The sequence below is a fragment of the Watersipora subatra genome, chromosome 1 (assembly GCF_963576615.1).
Source record: "Watersipora subatra chromosome 1, tzWatSuba1.1, whole genome shotgun sequence".
Classification (NCBI taxonomy): Eukaryota; Metazoa; Bryozoa; class Gymnolaemata; order Cheilostomatida; family Watersiporidae; genus Watersipora; species Watersipora subatra.
Genome location: NC_088708.1, coordinates 3,255,310 through 3,279,314, shown reverse-complemented (window position 1 = coordinate 3,279,314; position 24,005 = coordinate 3,255,310). Strand labels below are relative to the sequence as shown.

Here is a 24,005-nt window from a genome sequence, read left to right as displayed (position 1 = left end):
ACATTTCAGTATATTTATGCTTTTAATGTGTGTTTTAGGGTTTCGGTGTGTGTTTTAGGGTTTCGGTGTATGCTTTAGGGTTTCAGTGTTGCCAAAATAAATGTTATATATATATTTGTATGTGAGGCATTGGTGGAGGATGAAGATGTACCCGAGATCAATCTAAAGTCTGTTGGCATGCTTGATTTACTCCGTGGGATTAGTTAATTGTATTTAATGTAGTGAAGCACTGCTGAGCCTCCAACAAAGGTTGTCTGTTTATTGCAAAATAATCAGCTTTGTTATTTTTCACTCTACCGTTATTTATATTCATATAAATTATATGTTTATATACCATTATATGCGTTAATCTCACCATGACACTAAACATATTAACCTTGCAAGTCAATGTTTCTTGTTCCACAAGCTTATGAAGATAATTATTCCCATGTACCTATATGCTCAAGAAGAAGTCAATAAGCAACGCATATGATGTGATTTCAATTATATCAGTAACTTGTTTCTTAAACAACTACGTTGGATTTTAAAATAATGAAAAGGTATATTGAAGGCCAGCGTCCAAGCTTAAAAGGATCTAGACTGGTTTAGCATCTGATTCTATTGATGTATTTAAAGCTTGGGACATTGACGTACCACAATCATGGTTTGGGACATTGACGTACCACAATCATGGTTTGGGACATTGACGTACCACAATCATGGTTTGGGACATTGATGTACCACAATCATTGTTTGGGACATTGACGTACCACAATCATTGTTTGGGACATTGACGTACCACAATCATGGTTCGGGACATTGATGTACCGCAATCATTGTTCGGGACATTGACGTACCACAATCATGGTTTGGGACATTGACGTACCACAATCATGGTTTGGGACATTGATGTACCACAATCATTGTTTGGGACATTGACGTACCACAATAATTGTTTGGGACATTGACGTACCACAATCATGGTTTGGGACATTGATGTACCGCAATCATTGTTCGGGACATTGACGTACCACAATCATGGTTTGGGACATTGACGTACCACAATCATGGTTTGGGACATTGATGTACCACAATCATGGTTTGGGACATTGATGTACCGCAATCATTGTTCGGGACATTGACGTACCACAATCATGGTTTGGGACATTGACGTACCACAATCATTGTTCGGGACATTGACGTACCACAATCATGGTTTGGGACATTGATGTACCACAATCATGGTTTGGGACATTGACGTACCACAATCATGGTTTGGGACATTGACGTACCACAATCATGGTTTGGGACATTGACGTATCACAATCATGGTTTGGGACATTGACGTATCACAATCATGGTTTGGCTAGCTCTATAGGATATAACAAATGCTTTTGGTTTTTAATCGTGGAGGCGTGACAGCAACTTTTGTGGGGCAGACAACTTTAATTTCCTTGTGAACCAACTTATGATGGACGTTTGTGCGCGAGCCAAACACAGGGCAATGATAAATGTCGTCTCTTCCACCATTCTTATAACCAATATAATTTTGGCTCATTTCTCCTCCTACTTCAGACACGCAGATTACTTAGAAATTGAAGTCTATTGCGTTGCTTATCAATATTGCAATGGCTGAAGCTTATGTCTGAAGTTGTGAGATTTTTTGAACTTATTTGAATGTTATATAAATAGTACAAATTAAATTTGTTCTTTTCCATTGCCTGAATATTATTAAAATAACCAAACTATTTCCTCTATGTACAAATATGAATAGTAGTTCAAACATGCAGCCATCTATGTTTTAATAGACCACACAGTGCACATCAGAGGCAAATCTATGAAAGGTTTCTGCATAGATCCAAATAAATACGCAGATTATCTCTAGTTGTTAAATTTCATGTAACGCCTTCAACCCAGCACAGCACGCCTGCAGTGTTGCAGCATACATAATTATTAAGAGGCCAAGCACAATCACTGCATTAGTGGCTTAAACCTTGTGCTAATCATCACTGCAGTCACTTCAAAGAATTGGTTGAGTTACTTTTGCCTGCCAATTTCTGGCACCTTTGCTGTAGGGCTTCGGCAAACAGTCTGTCAACTTCTTGCCCATACATTTAGACAGAACAAACTATTTTTACAACGAAGACAATTTACAGTATACCGGTATATAACGGTATATAACGGTATAAAGATGTCACTTTATGGTAATAATCATCTATGGAAATAATTATTATAAATAATTATTACCTAGATGATGTCAACTAAAGCATTTGTCTCAAGTGAGTCAGTTCTCAATGCAGAGTGCCATATGTTCCTAACAAATGACAGCACGGATCTTTCAAACTGTTACCTCAAAAGGTTTAAATAGAAGCCAGGGTAAGCAGTGTAATAGTGGCTGTCATATTTGAAGCCTTTTCAAAACCATTAATCCAGGTGGCTATGCTCAAATTGCAAATGCTGAAGTTTTGTGGTATGTGAGGAATGGAGGCTATGACCACTACTACAACCCTGGGTACACAGAAGTGGAGGAAAGCGATGCATGCCTGCATGCCGATGTATGTTTTACATCAAGCTAACGAGGGAGAAGGGCAACAGCGTCTTTAAGACAAATACCTCGCATACATTGCAAGTTTATAGAACAGCTGACATTTTAAGGCAAACAAATGATTGCAGCAATATACAATAGTGAAAATAGGTCAGCATGATGGAGAACACACAGGAAGATGTCTATAAGTTCCATTGAGTAGCGGATAGAAAAGCTGTTCTATACAAGAACAATGGCTTGCATACATACATACATGTAAATTGACTATGCTTATTGTAAAGGAATGCTAGCAAGGAAAAGTAGCAGATGACAATTATGATAAAGCAGTCGCAGTTGAATTGTTTTCAAGGGTGTGGAACGATTCAACACAATGCAACAACATTGAAATGATAGTAAGGGATGCTGCTCGTTTCTCTATGGCTGGGGCGTGAATCTTAGGTATCCTTTGCCAGAGGGAACCTAAAATTGTAACAGTATAAATTACAAGTCTGATGAAGGAAGACAATGCAGCCACTATGCGAAATCCTAACATATTTAGTAACACTGCTGCTTTTGCAATTTGAGAACATAGCCTAAAAGGAAAAATTTCTCATTTGACTTATGATGGGAGAAAGAGGATACATGCCATTGAATCAAACAAACGGCGAATAGGCTTACATAAGTAGGTTAAATAGCAATATGCTATATAGCTTGAATGTCAAATCAGATGAGGATTCTTGCTCTATCAGGTGCAAAGACTAACCGCATTTTATTTATAGCACATAAATATGTGTATGTTCGAAAGATAACAACATAACATAACACATCAACATAATATCACTTCTTAGATTACTTACTCAAGTAAAGTTAGGCCTATAGTTAGGTCTATAGGTGGCAATTTCAAAATAAAGACGCTCATTCGTGGAGCTGTGTGTACATTTGATGTCTGCACTGCTAAAGTATTGTGAATATAAGAGGGCTTCATGAACAATGCCATACATTGAAACCGCCTAAACACTTAGTAACGTCTGCTTACAGATACCGATGAAATGCATAGCTGACGCGTATTGCAGATATTTGTTATGCGAGGCCTACGGACACTACTAAACAATGAATTGCGCTGACAAATATGATGAAAGGTTAGAATTGGCCATATTTGTGTAAAGGCCATGGTGTTCTGGCAGAAGATTTCATTATTGCTGTTTATGTAATGTGTGCATACTTATTATGTAATATGAAACAATTCACTATATTTTTCATTATGCTACTAATTCTCCCTACGCTATAATTCGCTATGCTATATACCACCGATGAAAAGCAGCTAGAAACAATAACTATTTGGATCCACAACATGAATTAAAATATGGAAAAAGTGTTTCACCAAATTTAATTTAATGCATATTTATCTGAACGACTTCATGTAAAGTTTTAACTTACGCTGATTGGCTTCACAGATCAGTTAGAACCAAAAATATGATATATATGATATATATAATATATATACATACAAATACACACATATATATGTCAATGCACAGGCTACACAAATGACTTTCTCACGAATGCCAAGTCTTGTCGAAACAATGTGGCCTGTTTTGAAAGTGGTTTTGCTGAAACAAGCCGTTGCAGACACTAGACACTTTTTATACATATTACTTTATTTATGACTGCGTAACCAAGGAGCATGACATTTCATAGCATATTTTGAATACAGTGCACCCTCGAGATACGATGTTAATTCGTTCCAGAGTTGGCATCGTATGGTGAAAAATTCGTATATCGGGGTATAACGACCATTGTAATTATACAATGCAAACACCCCCTGGTGAAAATCGTCAATTTTGTTTATAAAAATATGTACATATTGACAATTAGCAACAAAATAGTATGTTAACTTTAGTAATTATAGTTATACAGTAACTGTATTGTATTTAGTGTATTTTAATGGTTATGATCTGCAATAAAACGCAAAATTATAATGTGTGTACCAAATGTAGTACGTACGGTAAGGAGTTCTTGCCTTCAAAAGGTACCATAACATAAACTTTGAATTCACTTCAAGTAAGTTTAGCTTGCTAAGCCTACACTTAAAACTAAGTTTTAGTATGTATTTTGAACTATTTTACTGAATTTCAACTTTTTATTACGAAATTTTATCCTTCAGCAGTTCCTATCTTCACTTTCACTATAAACTTTAGCCTATCTGGTTGAAATCTTTTTCGACTTAAATCATTAAGGCCGAGCGATGCAGTTATAGAAAGCGGCTTCTCGCACACTTGACCATTTAAAGGCTACCGAAAAGAAAAATAAAATTATATTTTCTATACTGGACGTACATACCTTTGGAGTAACGTAGCTGGTACATGTAGCGGGTAAAGCAGAGAAGAGGCAAAAACGTATCAATGTTAATTATGGTGCTGTACACTTGAAAATAAATTTAAAACGTAATGAATTGGAATTTTTTAGCACACTAAAAGAAGTTGTCCATTCCTGTCCAATTTTTTTTACGAAAAAATTGATGGTGCAATGCAGAAAATTGCTAGCTAGCGCTTGTAGAAGGATCCAGAGAATGTGGTACAGTAGTTTGTCTTGTACGAAATGTACACAAGAATCAATGTAACCATACATACAAAGTTTGTACGTATTTATACCCTATGAGGGGACAGGGCTTTAGCAAGTTTCAGAAAGTCATGTCGATGCGTCAACTATCTTGAGTAGCTAGTTATATGAGTTACATACATACATACGATGAATTGTATTTACGTAGAAAATAACAAGCCCATATGCAAAGACATGGTTAAACAAGAAAATATAACATAAAATCAAAAGGAAACAAATAAAATGAATAAAATATGAAAAACATGCCACACAAGAGATAAATAATATATTATACATGCATTGTTTTAATGTACCAGTCCACATCAGTAAATTAAACACTTGAAACATTTCTGCGAATGTGGGATTTTCTGTATTTTCTAAATCCTCGCCTTTACAAAATGGTTGCTCCTCTTGAATGCTGATCGCGTGCATGACCTAGCTCATTCAAATCTTCAGTCGGAAGCTCTTTCTTGTGCTTGCTTTAATGGAGTTCTTGTTTTAATAATAATTGCAAATGCTGATTGGTTGCGATCATATTCCTTGACAATATTAATAATACGGGTCCCTTCTTCTTATTTACGACATCCAACTTTGTTGACATAGAAATCATTTTTCCTTCGTTTTGTAACGTTTGTATCGGTCTCAGATTCCATAGATAACGAATTAAATGTAGATAGTTGTAGTTATATACGTATGCTGACTTGAATGTTTATAGTAAAAGCTATAATAACGCTACAAATGAATATTTGCTCTCGCTTGTGTATTTTACACGAAATTTTCCCCGCGGACATGAGAGAAGTCGATCATCGTGTCTCTTCTAAACGTTCTAAGAATGTTTTCGGCAAACTATATTTCGGTGTCTTTTTTATTTCGACGTGTGTTATGAGCACACCGACGGCCAAATTTTAACTCGGGCGAAACTTTTTTCAAATTCGTATGGTGAAATAAAATTCGTATAGCGAGGTGAAGATATTACAATATTTAACTTCGTAAGGTGAAAAAATCGTATATCAGGGTAATCGTATCTCGAGGGTGCACTGTACTTGTGTTATAAAAGGATAGTCTCAAAACTACTTGTTCAATAATGCATTCAATTAGTCACATTTAGAATAATTGCCAAACTTTTTAAGGAGAGTAGGCTCTTCCATTTTCATCTACGTTTTAGCTACACGATACCTGCCAACTTCAAATTTATAGTTCTTTACCAAATTGTGAACTACAAAACAGTTGACCTTATTGTGTTACCATTCGCTCGCATTATTTATCTTGCAGATTCTAATTAGCTATGTAGAAATTAGTTATTGTGGAGAAGGCTTTTATTAGATAATGGAAATTTATTTTAAAAATGGTTGGTACATTAGATGAACAGTTTTGTTTAGTTTGGCCTGCCTCTGGGACAGGAAATGAAATCTATTAAATTTAAATATCTTCAAAGTTATACCATCCAGTAAGATACTAATGCCAATATCAACTGAATTTGCATACGTTCAACAAACAACTTTTCAAGTGGGATTTAAAGTCAAGACCCCTGTAGCGCCATATGACTGGACGAAACTACACCAACATCCACTAACTAGTTGGCCCACAAGTCTCTTAGTTTCTAATTACGATTCATTGGGAAAGATTTTATTGAACAATGAATCAACTGTGAACGCTGTGAACACTAATGTGACTAGTATGTTATATTAGTCATATGTTGTTATATTAGTCATATGTTGTTATATTCTCAGATATGACCCATTTCTAGGTCTTACCGAGGATATGAAGAAAAATAGTACCGTACTTTTCGGACTATTAGCCGCTACTTTTTCTGATAATTTGAGTCATGCGGCTTATATAAGGGTGCGGTTTACAGTCCGAAAAGTACGGTAACCGATATGTATGATACTTACCTCTGCCACTCTGTGCTGGGGGAAAAGGCTGGATGCCTCCTGAGCACTGACTGTAGGCAGTACCATGCATTCACCACCGTTCTGCCAGTTGACTGGAGTAGCCACCTTCTTGTGCAAGGTCAGCTGCAGCGAATCGATGACCCTCAAGACTTCACTGCAAATACATCAACTTAATTGAGAAACTGGACAGATTCATAAAAAGTACAGTACGCGCTCCTGCAACATAAATAATTCGTTCCAGTAACAATACGTTATAGAAAATATACGTTATAAGAACAGTAAAATACATGTAAATTGCCTTGTGCATTCCAAGATCTTTCCAAACTCACCCCTTTGGCCATATAAAAAGGAAAAACTCGACTCAACTTTTTCAATGTGTGGGCTGTACCGTACTTGCAGCATTATTAGTTCGCATCGACAACTTTTCTCTTTTTTATAACCAATCTCACTGGTTTTGTAGACGGTTATTGCGGTAATTCTACAATAAGTTGATGGGGAGAGCACATCTTCGACTTTCATTTCCAATGATCAGCTTTTTTTTAAACAGCAAAGTGTACTCAGCAGAGTAAAACTAATAACAAATATTTTATATGTCTGCAACAAAGCAAAACAACAAATTATTTTACAAAAAGCGGTACTACTTGTTCGTCGTCTATTTGTACCCCATGGGCTAAGGTTAGGATAAAAGAGAACTTTTGACGATACTCCAACTCGTGACATTCGGATTTCTGGATCGACATTGTAACACCTGCACCAATCGATCGCCTTTGTATTTATGAACAATGCGCAGCTACCCTATTCTTTGTTTTGTCGACACATCTGGCGATCTATCACGACGAACTAGATTGTTGCAAAAGTTGTCTATATAATCGGTATAACGCTATACACACGTAATTTTTTCTTTCGCAAGTGTTGTGACATAAATTAATGTTCAAATCGAATTTGAGGCCTCGCCTGACTTGGCACTGTAAGTTATACATAAGGAATTTTTAAGGATGCAAAAACTTCACATAAACTTTTTTACGTTATCTTGAATTTACGTTATAGGAGCGTCTACTGTATATTTGGCGTCACTATTCAAGAGAAGGGAGCCAACATTTCCATTATTATGCATTTTTGGTGCCCTTAAAAAGACGGCTCTAACTCGCCTGTAAGATGTAGGAAATAAAAGCTGTGGCTAGATGCAAAAAGTGTCATATGCTTTGATAACGCATGGCCGACGAATGTGTGATGTGACAAGTTCAGACTAACATACTGGTTTTCATTGGAACAGCATAAATTGATACAGCTGTGACTGCCCAAAAGAATTGATCCCCTGGTGGGCAGAACTCCAATTACATTTTTATATAATCATGTTCCATTGAGAATCACTTTCCAAAAACAATAACATAGCTTTACGCTAACATCTATATATATATAGACAAAGTGTCCTTACTAGTAATAAATATGTGAAGGTATGCCAATCAAAGCTGCTCAGACAATACTTCAAGATAATTCTTTAGCTGAGTAAACCTCTTGAAAACCAAATTTTCTTTTAATGTTTGGTTTATTCATGTCATGTATATAAACTTGTTCCCCAGTTGGCTGATTTTCATCGACAAAATTTAGATTTATTTTTGTTGAACTCAAACATAACCGTACGAGTAGTTACCTAGACATCTCTGTCATTACAAACTGTTGATGATCTATAATAGATCAATATACTGACAATTCTTCAATAATGACTAAGAGCAGTAAGGTGTGACAGCCTTCAGCCAGCCTAGGCTAATTCTCATTGGTCAATCTATTTATCGACACACTGTGCCATTATGTAGCGTAGTTGCTTCGAATAGCCAAAGGCTATGTATTTTGCCGGTATGTGTAGCCATGGGTTTAGGGCAGCGAATGCAACACCGATTCATGAAAAGAATTCGGTATAAAAACTGAAATAATTTGGATAAAAGGAAAAAAAAGGCTAAGTTGAGCTAGTTGTCAACGGAATAACCTCAATGAAGGTCCAGTGTGTCACTAAAATGACTGAACCCATGCCAAGAATGCATCAGCATTAAGGACTTGAATGTACGTGCTTAGAAAGCGGAGAAGACATGCATATGATCTTACAGCAGACATTGTGCAACATACAACTCGGTAAGATGATCAAACGTGAGGCTATCAAACTAGAAAATGTTAATTTTCATAAAAATGCATAGTATTACGAAAGTCACGTTTTACCAATAACTGGCCAGACAGGCCAAACTGATCGTGATCAGCTGTCACACTTACTTAAAGTTGCGCCCGGTGGTAGCAGGATATAGAATGCTTAGCTTCAACTTCTTGTCTGGTGCCACTATGAATACGGCTCTAGCGGTGAGAGGCAGGCCCTGGGCATCCTTTTCTAATGGATCAATCATGCCAAGTTTGACAGCCAGCTCCCGGTCTTTGTCGGCAATGATAGGATATAGCAGCTCATTCGACGGGCAGCCAGCCTGAGCATTCAAATCCTGTGAAAAAGGTGAGAGGACTTAACTGGCTGCGCCTTTGCAATGACAGTTTGTGCAAAGCTTCCAGTGTTACTAGTCCATCAATGAGCATGCCTGGTGCATCAAAGCGCTAACTAAGCATTCTCATACATATCTATAAAAGTAGCGCTAACCTAGGCATACTCTACTCTCTTGTCAAGACTGTTTGTGCAAGACAAACACAAATAAATATTACGCTACCACAATAACTATGAATAGTTAAGTGCGATCAGTCTGTTAGGAATGCTATGGCAGTGCTGACCAACTGTAAAGATAAAAACAGCTAGCTAGGACTTAAAATCCTTAAGCTGCTTGGATTTGTTCATTTTGACACTTCATTCTGACCCCAAACAGTTTATGCATACATGTCCGACTGCTACATAACCGATGAAAAAAGCTACGTAAGAGATAAAAAAAGCATTAAATGCTTCATTTCTTTGCAACATGCATTTTATTCGCTGCACAATAGTTAATAGCCTATCCATTGAAGCACAATGGATGGCGACACAGGTAGTTAAACGATCCAGTAAAACGTAGTCAAACCCCTACTTATAATCAACTCGATATGTCTATGAGATGAGATAACGTAACAATAAAAGCCACTTTTTATTCACTACTACTTTACTATTTTGTATGCTAGATATAACCTTATTTTTGACGCTAACACTATGTATAACTACCTACACTATTTATTAAGACATTATCCTATGTTTTTAAAGCTATGGAATGAGATAAATGAGTCACAATTATTCTTATGGAAGTATTTGCTCCAACATACAAAGATTTGAACATGTGAAGCAATTGTAGGAGAGAATCAATTCAGTTGTATAGGTTTGAGTGAGTACGAATACTTTGTTGTTTACAATACAAATCTCTACCTTAATCCACCCATGATGCGAGTCCACTCCGTCGCATGAAAGAGCTATAATTTTTACATTCCGCTTCTCAAACTCTGGAATGAGTGCAATCAACGCACCCAACTCTGTGGTACAGACTGGTGTGTAGTCTGCAGGATGGGAACAAAACACCAGCCACCTGTCAACAGACTTCATTAACTTCACATGTATTCACAAACTATATTTTTATGCCAGTGTTATCAAGTCGCTAGTTGTGCAAAGGTAACGCCCCATCACTTAACAAGCCATCCAATTGCGAGAGATTATAAAAATGGTTAGCAAGGACGGCTGACAAGTGTGACCAAGTGTGTTCGATATAGTGTACATACACGCATCACCTGTGAAAGCCTCCTTATCTTCTGGAGGGAGTGTAAACTCTGAATACGATAAAAATTCCTACACTTAAAATAGCTTGTAACCTTTGCTCATGCCTGCAGCTCTTTTAAGCTACAGTATTCAAATCCTCATCTTATTTGCTTGGAGAATAGGTAAGCAGGCATATTACAGGTGAAACATGAAACGTTCAACTGTTGGAGAATCACGGTGCTAGTAAATTACAAGCAAGCCGAAGGCAGGTTGGAACAAAATAAAGCTTCACAGTGACACATAGCACCTAAATCATACTCCTAGCATGTTACGCAAATTAATTTTGGTCCAGATAGAAAATACTATAAGAATACATCATAAATAACGCCTTCCACAATGCCTACTTGCTGAAAAATATCAACATTTGATTGCGAATATATTCATACATTACAACACAAAAACTTGATTCTGCAACGCATATAAATGTTTTATTAAATTTACTGCTTGGGTAATGACCATACTTCATAAGCTTGGTCTCATAAGCTTCTAAGACAACAGTAACAAAACGCATGGGATTTACTGTAAATTACTGTGCTAGAGTTATCCGCTTTGACATGCACATATAGAGCTATGTACGTGTATATTCATTGATTCAAATACTTCATAAAAGTATTTCTATGAGTAAGTATTTGAAGGTACTCCTAAATGGTACTGATGTTTGCTACACACAGAATACTCATTACGAGTACTAAGTATGCAGTATTTGTTCCATCATTGCAGAGTAATTCCTGCAAAATCAAACATTGTCAAATGGGACAGCAGCATGGATTCTATTACTATTCATACCTGGTAATGCCATGATTAACCAAGTGCATAACGCAAGGCAAGAATGATTACGCTGTGTAGTAAGTAGCTCTGAAAGCTGCCTACCATAGTTTAAACCATAACTGTCACGAACAACTTTTATCGTATTTCCTAGGTAAATCAGACACGCTGATTCCGATTTTGTACTCAAAATAAAGATTAGTCCACTAACCTTCAAAGTCATTTAGGCTTTTTTAAAGCGTTTCAATGTCCGTTTCGAAAACAACACAATCGGCATTACAAGCTCCGCCCATAAATATGTGACGAAACCTAGCTTTTTCAGAAACGGAAGTTCGGAATGTTTAGTCCGATTTAAAATAATAGAGATGGGTGTCTTAAAACCCATTATTATCTAAATCCAGCCTGTAAAATAATTTCAGTTTTTTATGAAAGGGATATAAACTATTTAAAATTGCTCGCAGCTTGCTACATGACGTTTAAATGGGCTGGACGCCAAGAAAAATTAGCTCAAAAAGCGCGGTTTTATCACAATGTTATCGCGCTTTTTAAATATGCACTGCTAAATAGCTTATCTACCTTTCTAAAAAGGCTGATATTATTTTTAAGGCTGAATTTAGATATTAATGGATTTTAAAACACCCATCTCTATTATTCTAAATCGGTCTAAACATACCTACGTAACTTCTGTTCCTAAAAAGCTAGGTTACGTCAAGTATTTATGGGCGGAGCTTGTTATGCCGATCGTGTTGTTTTCGAGACCGATATTAAAACGCTATAAAAAATCCTTCATTACTCTGAAAGTTGGTGGCCTAATCTTTATTTTGATTACAAAATCGGAATCAGCGTGTCTGATTTACCTAGTAAATACGATAAAAGTTGTTCGTGACAGTTATGGTTTAATTGCACCTTATTAAAAATTTTCATTTTAAACAATCAACACCATCAAGTTGACCATGAACTACAACTTAATTACTAAAACAAATATATAATAACAAAACGTATCCGAATCTATCCTATTATATTTTTAATGGATTGGTCTAACACACAGATTAAAAGCTAATTGTTGCTACAAATGTCAAGATCAGTGTAAAACATGCAAGAACACTGCTAACTAATCTAAACATGTAACTTAGTTCTGCCTGTATATAGGCCTATTGCTGGCACATTTGTCATGGTAATGTTAGAAACAATTTTAAACATGCCCATGAACAGCTGCATAAACAAATCCTAACAAATGGTAGTTGCTACGATTGGAAATATGTGTAAGCACATTCCTGATCTATGTAAGCATGCTATCTAGTGAACGCATGTTTCCGGATAAGTAGTAACGTACGAAAGAGTGCCTCCCGCGAGTGTTTCATTGCTCATCCAACTTGATTGATCGAAAACTTATTAAAGTGATGGCTAGCATTATACTTCTGTCTGTTGCTATTCTACACACCTACAATATCTAGTAATATATTAGATTTTATAAAAGATGCAAAAAAACTAACTTGTCTTCCATATAATCGTGGAGTTTGAAGTTTCCTTTAGTAGTCTCTACTTGAGCGTTAGGAAATTCGTCTCCAAGATTAAGACCAGGCATGACGACAAGTATAATCTGATTAATCTCAAGTAATTGAAAGGCTTGTAGCTTCTTCGAGGTGCAACAGCGCGCAGGAAAATAGGCTGAGCGTGTAGATTTGCTTACTTTATAAATTGGAAACTGAGCCAATTGCGTGACACCGCGTTGCTTAGACCAATCAACGACATACATACAATTTTTCAAAAAGCTTAGCCTCAGCGTATATGTACGGTATTTTTATTTGTCATAAAAGTAGCAGTCTTTGCTAGATGGATTATAAAGCTACAAACATTTGGGTCAAGGGCGCCGAGGCCGGCCAGCGTGAGTACCTCGCTATGCGCTTCAAATAGTATTACTGGTATGTACTACTGTACTTGTCTATGGTAGGTAAACGTCGACATGCAGGCTATTTATCATTGTGTTCTACCAAGACAGTTTAGGAGGAGTGACTTGAACAAACTAATAACCGTTTTTTATATAAATAATATACCAACAGCAATAAAGAGCTCTAAACTCAGACTTTTTGCCGACGATGCTCTCCTGTATTCACCGATTGAGTCAAATAATGACTGTGCAAACCTCCAATGTCTAATCAGACCTTGATTCTCTGATAGACTGGGCTGATAAATGGCAAATGGAATTTAACATCACTAAATGTGAGACAACTTCTTTTGTAAGGTCCCAGGAAAGCCCCTTTTTCACAAATACTTACTAATAGGCCAACAACTAACATTTATCACCCATTTTAAATACCTTAGAGTTACCATCAGGCCTGCCAACTCTCACGCATTGGGCGTAAGACTCACGCAATCACACGAAAGAAAAAAATGAGTGAGAAATGCGTGCAATTTTTGCCCCAATTTCCACAATATTATATATACTATCATTGATACATCAATTGCCCCAAAACCAAATCTCAAGCATTGCCCCACTCTTGGGTTGGCAGGCCTGGTTACCATTGACAACAAACTCCACTTTAACCTCCAGATAGAAAAGACCATAACTAAGTCTTTATCTATCCTATACATGCTGATGAGGTCCCTAAAAAGTTGTTCACCCTAAACAAAAACTCTTTCTTCTAGGACCGTCTGCCGCCAGTCCTTTAGTATGCGTCAACTTTCTGGTCCTCATTTTATCAAAGCACATTAACTCTCTCAAATCACTGAATAGGAAAGCTTTTATGTGGGCGTTTAACAAAAACGACATGATTTTTGACCTCATGTCTGAGTAGTCATGGGCCACTCTTGCAGAGCGTCGAAGAACTTCTGACCAAAACATAAAATCATTACTAAAGAAATTGCAATCTCTGTAGATTCTTACTCTAATGCCCACTCACACTATACACGCCACAAAAGTACCAAAGGAACTATTAACACAAACATAAAAAAAACATTCCTTTAGTAAGGGTTCTTGACAATTAACTCACATTTTCCCTATTCTCTCATTTAATCCCTTTCCAACACTTTTTACCTCCAACCTGTTGTTAACTTCAAAAGCTCAATATACAATATAAACTAAAAGTTATCTTCTCATGTTTTAAATAAAAATATCGCTCTAATGTCCCATTTGGGGGCGAATGCAATTAATTAAATTGACTAGACTTGATCACTCTGGTAAATGCTAATAAAACTGAGGGGCAGTAGCAGCACAGCAGTAGAAGTGCCGCATTAGCAGTGTTGCTTGAACAAAACTAGCCAATAATGTGGTTAGATTAAAGGCTAGATGAGTTAGACAGTTGCCAAAGTTGGTCATATTGTCACAATCAGAATAGAAGCTCGTGAAGCAATACATGACTACTACAGAACCTTTTGAAAATAAAGATGTGTTCTCTGTTAAACGACGATCCTTAAATATTCGAATTAACATCAGTAACCCGGGAGCCAAACTCTGACACGAAGCTTTAGTCTTTAAATTGGGTAGAATGGTAGCTTATGAAAATGGCTACGCTGACCTGTAGTCTATAGTTTGCGCTTACATTTTTGATGCAACTATGAGCGGCACATCAAATATAAACAGGCAAATATAATACTTGAAATTTAAGTAAAACACCTCGTGTATAGAGCGCTGAAAGAAGCTAAACAACTTGCGTACCCGAGCCTCTGCACATATATTGTGAAACATGCTAATGTTGTTTGAGAACTTCATAAGAACCTATACTGCATATAAAAGTGAGATGATCCAGTATTACGCTGTGTATTTTGTCAAGAATTTGAAGGGTCGTGGAACCAATATTTTTACAGCTAGTGAAAACCGTGATCTAGTTACCCTTGAGAAAAAAGTCATCGGCTGGCTACTTACTCGGAGTTTTCAATCAGAAAATAAGCAACATACTCTCTACTCTCTGAAATAACATGGGACAGGTGACATGCAACAACAGGCACCAGAGCAGCGGTAAGGGGAGAAGTAACCTCCCTAGACAAAAAAAGACATATCATCAAAGCCTATTGCTTTGTACCATCTGTCCACAAAGAGGAATAGCAGTCAGTATGTGAGAATGCAGTATTTGTCATATAACAATTCTAATATGTTAAAGGCTCTTTCTAGGATTTGAAGGATGTTGCTTTGAAGTTTTGTTTTGTCCGAAATACCGGTTCAGGCTACAGCCTGCTTGCTGGATACTAGCAAGGTAGCTTTAGAGATGACAAGATTATCCTCGAAGGTGTGGCACCTGCCAGACAAGATCTTCTGTCATGTTTAAAAGGCTTTTTGGCAATACATTCGACTTTATTCTTTGTATTGTCACAAAGCATTTCATTTCTGTCAGAAGCAATCTCTCCAAAAGAAGATCGTAAAAGCCTCTCAAACGCTCACCACCTTCATGATGACCTTGCTATCTCTTGGACAACTTCTCTCTCTACGTCTTCCAGACGATCTTGCTAGTATGCAACAAGAAAACTGTAGTGTTATTTGTAGCCTATGTAGCCGACCTACTCAGGGCGCAAACTATAGGCTACAGATCTGTGTAGGCATTTCCTTTAGCTGCATTTTTAGGAGTAAAACTGTTGGTTTGTGTTCCATTATGGTAATTGAATAGTGTGGAAAGGAACAAATGTACATTGAACACTTGTTTACATAACGGCAAGAAGCAGACAAACATTAGGAATGGAGTGTTTGCAATAGCACCAATAGTTTAGTAATATACATTAGTTTCTATAGCAGGAAGCAAATAACTATGTATACTCCAAGGAACATAAGTTTTCTTTGACTCATAAAATACAATGAGGTGAAGTAATCTACCCATGAACCACAGAGTATAGAAACATGATTCTACATAGCTCTGAAAGTTTTTATTGGTACGTCAACATGAACGATCAATTAGTCATTCCAAGTTATTTGATGGCAGACTTGTGTTGTGGTATGCAGAGCAGTTAGGTCAGACAGTAACAAGGTTGCTGTTTGTATTGATATGTATGTATCTGCTCTTGTATAAAAATGGTAGCAAATATGCGAGGGCCATTCGATAAATGAAGTGAATTGGTTTATTAGAAGAGTTCTGCTATAAGTAGAAGCTTACAAGTTTTTTTATCTTTCAACATACTCTCCATGCAATGACACACTCTTTTGCCATTGAGGTACCAGCTTTTGAATGCGTTCAGCATAGAAATCTTTAGATTGATTTTTTTTAAAAGTTACATGCTGTAATCTTAACCTCATCATCACTATTCAAGTGGGCCTCTCTCAGAAACTCCTTAACAGGCCCAAACAGGTAGAAGTCAAAAGGTGTATGATTAGGAATTTTGGAAGGATGTGGCAACAATTCCTAATGAAATTTGCTGATTATCTCTATTGCTTTTACTCACGGATCCGGGTACCAAAACCCGAACTTGCGAGCCAAAACTCGAACCTGCAAGATCGAAATACTCATAATCTCTATTACCCGAGACTCGAGAGAAGATAAACCCGCGAGTTCAACGGGTGTCATTACCCGTGCCCAGCACTAGTACACGCACATCTTCTGGAATTTTATAACAGTTGTTATCGTCAATGCCTGACTACTCGCCTGCCGTGATTGCCGATTACTGGCAATACCAACAAAAGAAATTATGGGCAGACGTCGTTTCCAGTCAATTGTCGCCAGCGGCTTCATCAAAGCTGACGCCGGAGGGAGATGTAGAGGCGCCGCAGATAATGAGCCAGCTGTAGCAGCTGAATGACACTTGTATCCCTCAACTTGTTTCCTCGTTCTCGTGCTCATTTTTCATTCTGTATTCTCATCAAAACTTTACTACTTTTTGTTTCCCTCTCCATCATTACAGCTTATTTTTCCCTTCTAGAAGTGTGGTTACACTGTCACGCCAACAGAATGCGTCGTTTACGTAGTCGATCCATCGTTGTGTCACCTCTAAACAAACATGTTAGTGTATATTGGTAAAGAAGAAAACCGGATTATATGTGATTAGCCTACCACCTTTAGTGTGTCAGGACCATAGAGTTATCTCCCCTAGAGTGATAACTGTGCCTTCAACAACACGAGCGTTTCCGGTGCCAACAAGGAGCGTTTAGGCCATGCCCCTTTTTTGTGCTAGTCAATCGTAGTGATTGACAGAACAATAACATCAGCCATGAGAATGATCATGAATTTCCACAGTTGAGATAGTAATTATTGCTCATATTAAAGAAATGATGATTATAGTTTATTACTCTAATATATGCTTATTATTTAAAGCAATTCAATACCTACATGCCTTGCAAAGGCACTGAATAGATAGTGTAAGTAAGTGAGTTAATGCAATCAATGATATACAGCCACCCACATGGGTGGGGCTGTATATCATTGGTTACTCATAGATAAGATAGATAGTCATACTGGGGTTGTATTACATTGGTGTGATGGGAAGCTAATCGACTGCCATCAACTGAAAGTATTGACATTGTATGGTGATAGAGTGATTCATTGACACCACAGTCCACAAACAGCCCTTGCATGTAATATTAGATTTTGATACATATCAATCAAATGCATAGACTAGCTTGAAGCAAGGATGTCCACTAGTTAGTGGTCATCCTTGCTTGATGTAAGCAAGCAAAAAGTTTGAAAGTTAGAGTGGCAAATGTTGTTATATGTTAAATAAAAATAAATTATACTTAATTATACTAAATTATAATTATTTAAAAATAAAATAGACTTTTTTATTACTTTATTTATTAAATCATTTTTTTATTGTAATCATAGCTAAACAGATTATATTTAGCCATTACTTGCTAATTATTTCACATTTAAACACATTTGCAGTTTCATTTTTTTTCCTAATTCATTTCAACGAAAAACTTCTTTCATGATATGAAATTTTAAAGTTGTAGTTGTTTGAAAAAGCTTGAAAACATTTACAGTTGTTTTTGTTTTCTCTCTTCTCTCCATTTATTTCAATTACACAAAACACTTCTCATAATATGTAGTTTGAAAGTTAAAGTGGCAAATGTTGTTATGCGTTAAATAAAAATAAATTATACTTAATTATACCAAATTATAATTATATGAAAATAAAATAGACTTTTTTATTACCTTATTTATTAAATAATTTTTCATTGTAATCACAGCTAAACAGATTATATTTAGCCATTACTTGCTAATTATTTTACATTTAAACACATTTACAGTTTTATTTTTCTTCCTAATTTACATGTATTTCAACAAAACACTTCTTTCATGATATTAAATTTAAAAGTTGTAGTTGTTTGAAAAAGCTTGAAAACCTTTACAGTTGTTTTCTTTTTCCTCTTAATTCTTTTAAAATGCTTAAAAATATTTTCTCATGTTATGAAGTTTAAAAGTTAGAATGGTAAATAAATGTTATATAAAAATAAATTTTCTGTCCAAAGACTTTTTTATAACTCGAGTAGTACAGCTCATAGTTGATGGCAGTGGATTCGCTTCCCATCACACTAATGTAATACAACCCCAGTATGACTATCTATCTTATCTATGAGTAACTGATTGCATTAACTCACTTACTTAACACTATCTATTCAGTGCCTTTGCAAGTCATGTAGGTATCAGGGATTACGTGTATGTCACAATTTCCATTTCCATAATTCATTTCCATATTATTTTTATTTCCATAAAATTTCAATAATTTATTTCCATATTAATTCAATTTCCATAACATTTCCATAATCCATTTCCATATTATTTCCATTTCCATAACATTTCCATAATTCATTTCCATATTATTTCCATAACATTTCCATAATTCATTTCGATATTATTTCCATTTCCATAAAATTTGCATAATTCATTTCCATATTAATTCCATTTCCATAAAATTTCCATAATTAATTTCCATATTATTTCCATAACATTTCCCTACTTTATTTCCATGTTATTTCCATTTCCATAACATTTCCATAATTCATATCCATAACATTTCCCTACTTCATTTCCATAATTCATATCCATAACATTTCCCTACTTCATTTCCATATTATTTCCATTTCCATAACATTTCCATAATTCATTTCCATATTATTTTCATTTCCATAAAATTTCCATAATTAATTTCCATATTATTTCCATAACATTTCCCTACTTCATTTCCATGTTATTTCCATATCCATAACATTTCCATAATTCATATCCATAACATTTCCCTACTTCATTTCCATATTATTTCCATTTCCATAACATTTCCATAATTCATTTCCATATTATTTCTATTTCCATAACATTTCCATAATTCATTTCCATATTATTTCCATTTCCATAACATTTCCCTACTTCATTTCCATATTATTTCCATTTCCATAACATTTCCATAATTCATTTCCATATTATTTCCATTTCCATAAAATTTGCATAATTCATTTCCATATTAATTCGATTTCCATAATTCATTTCTATAATTCATTTCCATAACATTTCCCTACTTCATTTCCATAGTATTTCCATAATTCGTTTCCATATTATTTCCATTACATTTCCCTACTTCATTTCCATATTATTTCCATTTCCATAACATTTCCATAATTCATTTCCATATTATTTTCATTTCCATAAAATTTGCATAATTCATTTCCATATTAATTCCATTTCCATAATTCATTTCCATTATTCATTTCCATAACATTTTCCTACTTCATTTCCATAGTATTTCCATAATTCGTTTCCATATTATTTCCATTACATTTCCCTACTTCATTTCCATATTATTTCCATTTCCATAGCATTTCCATAATTTATTTTCATATTATTTCCATTTCCATACCATTTCCATATTTCTAAAATAAAATTTCCATATCCATTTCCCTAAAATTATGGAAATATTTATGTTTATGGAAATGGATATGGAAAAGTAAACATTTCCATAATATGTTTAGCGATCCCTGGTAGGTATTGAATTGCTTTAAATAATAAGCATATATTAGAGTAATAAACTATAATCATCATTTCTTTAATATGAACATTAATTACTATCTTAACTGGAAATGCATGATCCTTGTTTAACCCTTTTCATGGCTGATGTTATTGATCTAGTCAATCACTACGACTGACTAGCACAAAAAAGGGGCGTGGCCTAAACGCTCCTTGTTGGCACCGGAAACCCTCGTGTAGTTATCACTCTAGGGGGAGATAACTCTATGGTCAGGACAAGCTCCTACTTTTAGTTAATATCAATTATCTTTTACAAATTTCAAATTCTGAACATAGATGCCCTGTCTTACACTAACTTCTAGTCTATTTTTCAAGCCAATGTTATAATTTCACTCCAATACCAAATTATCTTTCCTCTTTAGATAAGTTAGATCAGTAATTGGCAATTCAACTGGTCTTATACTTTGGGGCATCGCGCTGTTGCTCAGTATGCAAATGTAATTGCCCTCTAAGTTCCATTTTATTATGCCATCAGTGATCATTTGCTATGCTCATCACATTTTTTATTGTTTTGATTGCTGACTGTGTTTTTTGTTTGATTGAGAATTGGTGTGAAGATGACATGTTGTGGTGAAACCTCGCCGATGCACAAATACTTCAAACAAATATAAGGTTAACTGTCCCAATGTAAGTTTGAGCTTTGTTTTGGTTATGTAGTAGTTGAATAATTAATATTTTATATTGAGGGGCTCAATGTTATGCTACTGTTAAGTGGCAAATAACAATTGTATGCTGATAGTAATGGGGCCGAGGACAAAGGTATCATCTTGTGCTGTTTATCCCACCCGAGTCTTAGCAAAACATTTATACAAATATCAGCAACATTCAATGTTTTGATACACTCTGACGATTCGGTGTCATTCCTCTTTGCTGGATGCGGTGTGTATTAAAGCACATGAATTATATAATTTTTTTATTATGCATTTCAATACATCGGAGTCTTGGCTTTCAAATGAGCCTATATTCGATACACAAAGAATAGTAGAAAAATGAAAAACAGGGTGTCAAAAGTATGTCCTGCAATGAAAAAACACTTGGTTGCGGTTGCCGCAATGTTATGTCATAATTATTATTTATCCTTAGGTCGTCGATCCCTTTCGCTACTATTGAGGCTGCGCTTTTCTGTGACAATCGGTGCTGTTAAACCCAGAGAGCGCTAATAATAAACTAGGATTCTAGATAATCAACAATGCCCGGGGATCATGGTAATGCCCGACCAATACAAACACATGTTTTGGGTTAATTAATTATGCTTCAATAAATATAATGCCGTTGATAAAAGTAATGAAATCACATCGATTAAATTGTGACCTGCAGTGTCGTTGCCCTAGGACTACATGTCAATTGCACTTTCGTGAGATCACACAATGCTTGAAATTAATTAGTCTCAGTCGTGCTCCTCAACATCACAATAAAAAGAAAGGGCTAGTACATAATATCATCGGGAAAACATAGTATGGTGCTTGGAATTTGAGTTATTTATCATAGAAATAATCTGTACATGGAGAGCTAATGACACTGATTCCTTTGTCATCTTCATTAGTTCTCTGGAGTTGTCCTACCTTCGCCTGCCACTAGCGTCATTATCGTAGTTGATAAATATAAGCGGTAAGCAATAAAATAAGTGGTAAGAGCACACAACACCGAATATGAAAATTGTGGCGTCTCAATTTCCGAGCTGATACCATTGAAGATTTCTGCGGTAGAGCTCTGGGGAAATCCTATAAACATCAACCAATGTCTGTCTAACCATGTCAAACAATGGCTCATTTGAAAGCCAAAATACTGAAGAACCCGAATAAGCTGAAACAGTACTTATGTAATTAATGTGCTTTAAGCGCTTTTCGATGCGATAGTAGAATGTATGTTTAGGAAGTAATAAAGAATGCAATGTAGATATTGATTATTTTGTGCTACATATACCATATTTTCCAGACTATATATCTCTCTTGAGTGCAAGTCGCACGAACCATAAAATATGTCAATCGCATACTTATTTACATAAGTCGCACTGGAGTATAAGCCGAATTTTTTATGAAAATTTATTTAATAAAGTCCAATATCAAGTAGACATGTCATTTAAAACCTAAAAAATGAACAATTTAAAAATATGGAGGCAATAACAGGCTGAACGGTATCCTTACACTACATGCCACAACTGAGAACGTGACCGGTATGTTAATGTAACATGTTAAGAGTTATTCTGGTAACTATAGCGTAAATAACATAATAAGAAATTTATCAATACTATCTGCGTCACTCCAAATATGTAGCAGCTGTAATCCAATGAAATCTTCATCTACGGCATCACTTTTCAACTATGCTAGCACTAGAGATAGAGGAAATGGCTGCCTAGCCTTTAGGCTGCGATTGGCGATTTTGTTTTCTTCATTTCAGTAAGAGCAAACTCTGTTTTTGCCAACTCCAATTTTATAATCTGCTGTTTGATCATTGTTTTCGGCTGCATATTCTGGTATTGTCGTAACTTGTAATCTGCAGAATATGTACAATTTCTTTTCTGTGCCATTTTGTTAACTCCTCAGTGGTTTTTAAAAGTTACTGGTACATTGAAATTATCAACATAAACCTGCAACGGTTTAATCCGTAAATTACATGTGAAATTGTATACATGTAATAACGTGCCAATAATTTCACGCGTAAGTCGCTCCATAGTGTAAGGCACACCACCGGCCAAACTATGAAAAACCTAGCGAATTCTGTGAATGATTCTTGTTTCATCAAATATTCATTTATACTATAATTGTGTTGTCCTGGGCATTCTATCATAGCATTCTGTTGCGAGAATTTTCTCATATTGTAGATGAATGAAACGAAAAAGTTGGACTGTGATATATGTGAGCAAATCAGTCAAGGTACTGCTATCAGTCAACCTCCCAGACTTACTTCAGCATCAAAGTTTGTTTTGGGCTTTGGAGTAGCTATTGCCTCCATTATATATGGTGTTGCGATTCCCTTCGTCTTGCCTGGTTTTAGAAAGGTTTGCCTTCCTTATATACCAGCGACCGATAAACAAATACAAAACATTCTCATCTGTCTTAAAGGCAGATCCGGGGCGCTGGTTGATCTAGGCAGCGGTGATGGCAGAATTATCCTTAGTGTCATGAAAGCAAATGGATCAAATAACGACTTCAATATCGAGAAGGCTGATGGAGTGGAATTAAACCCATGGCTTGTGCTCTATTCTAAGTATTCTAAATGGCGGCACAGAAGGAGCATCACCAGTGGCTCAGTATCGTTCTATAAGAAGGACATATTTAAAACTGATTTGGGAATTTATGATAACATTGTGGTATTCGGGGTAGAAGGTTTGATGACCGAGTTGGAATGCAAGTTAGAACACGATTTGAAAAGTAATGGTGTGCTTATTGCTTGCAGATTTCCGTTACCAAATTGGGTGCCAGTTTTGATAGAAGGCGAAGGAATTGACCGTGTATGGGTTTATGATCGCACATCGATGATAACAGATACAATTGTGTAACTTGTTTCTTACATGAACATATTATTATTATTGCTTTTGCATTATCATAGTAAAC

The 24,005-nt window shown here is 35.8% G+C and overlaps 2 protein-coding genes across 3 annotated transcripts; one reads left to right on the top strand and one right to left on the bottom strand.

Annotated features, from left to right (window-relative positions):
- Window positions 1–2,578: 2,578 nt before the first annotated feature.
- On the bottom strand, window positions 2,579–13,186 carry LOC137396875 (peroxiredoxin-6-like). The gene is made up of 5 exons (XM_068083183.1): window positions 13,012–13,186; window positions 10,370–10,526; window positions 9,256–9,473; window positions 6,994–7,147; window positions 2,579–2,983 (listed from the first exon to the last, which is right to left on the bottom strand). Exons 1-5 carry the CDS (start codon window positions 13,101–13,103, stop codon window positions 2,939–2,941), a joined length of 666 nt encoding a protein of 221 aa, XP_067939284.1. The 5' UTR covers window positions 13,104–13,186; the 3' UTR covers window positions 2,579–2,938.
- Window positions 13,187–13,363: 177 nt separating this feature from the next.
- LOC137386100 (ATP synthase subunit C lysine N-methyltransferase-like) lies at window positions 13,364–23,950 on the top strand. 2 transcript variants are annotated; one of them, XM_068072780.1, is made up of 2 exons: window positions 13,364–13,440; window positions 23,273–23,950. In XM_068072780.1, the coding sequence occupies exon 2, from the start codon at window positions 23,273–23,275 to the stop codon at window positions 23,948–23,950; it is 678 nt and encodes a 225-aa protein (XP_067928881.1). In that variant the 5' UTR covers window positions 13,364–13,440. The 2 variants fall into 2 exon arrangements, with proteins under 2 accessions (XP_067928881.1, XP_067928882.1); XM_068072781.1 differs by lacking the exon at window positions 13,364–13,440 and adding an exon at window positions 13,517–13,738.
- Window positions 23,951–24,005: the final 55 nt, after the last annotated feature.

What these genes read in the sequence shown, in the direction of transcription:
- LOC137396875 (XM_068083183.1), bottom strand. Translation starts at nt 13,103, where the DNA reads ATGCCTGGTCTTAATCTTGGAGACGAATTTCCTAACGCTCAAGTAGAG. An exon ending in ACCACCGGGCGCAACTTTAA is followed by an intron (nt 7,148 to 9,255) that starts GTAAGTGTGACA and finishes ATGTATTTGCAG; the next exon opens with TGAAGTCTTGAGGGTCATCG. An exon ending in CCCAGCACAGAGTGGCAGAG is followed by an intron (nt 2,984 to 6,993) that starts GTAAGTATCATA and finishes TTACAATTTTAG; the next exon opens with GTTCCCTCTGGCAAAGGATA.
- LOC137386100 (XM_068072780.1), top strand. Translation starts at nt 23,273, where the DNA reads ATGAATGAAACGAAAAAGTTGGACTGTGATATATGTGAGCAAATCAGT.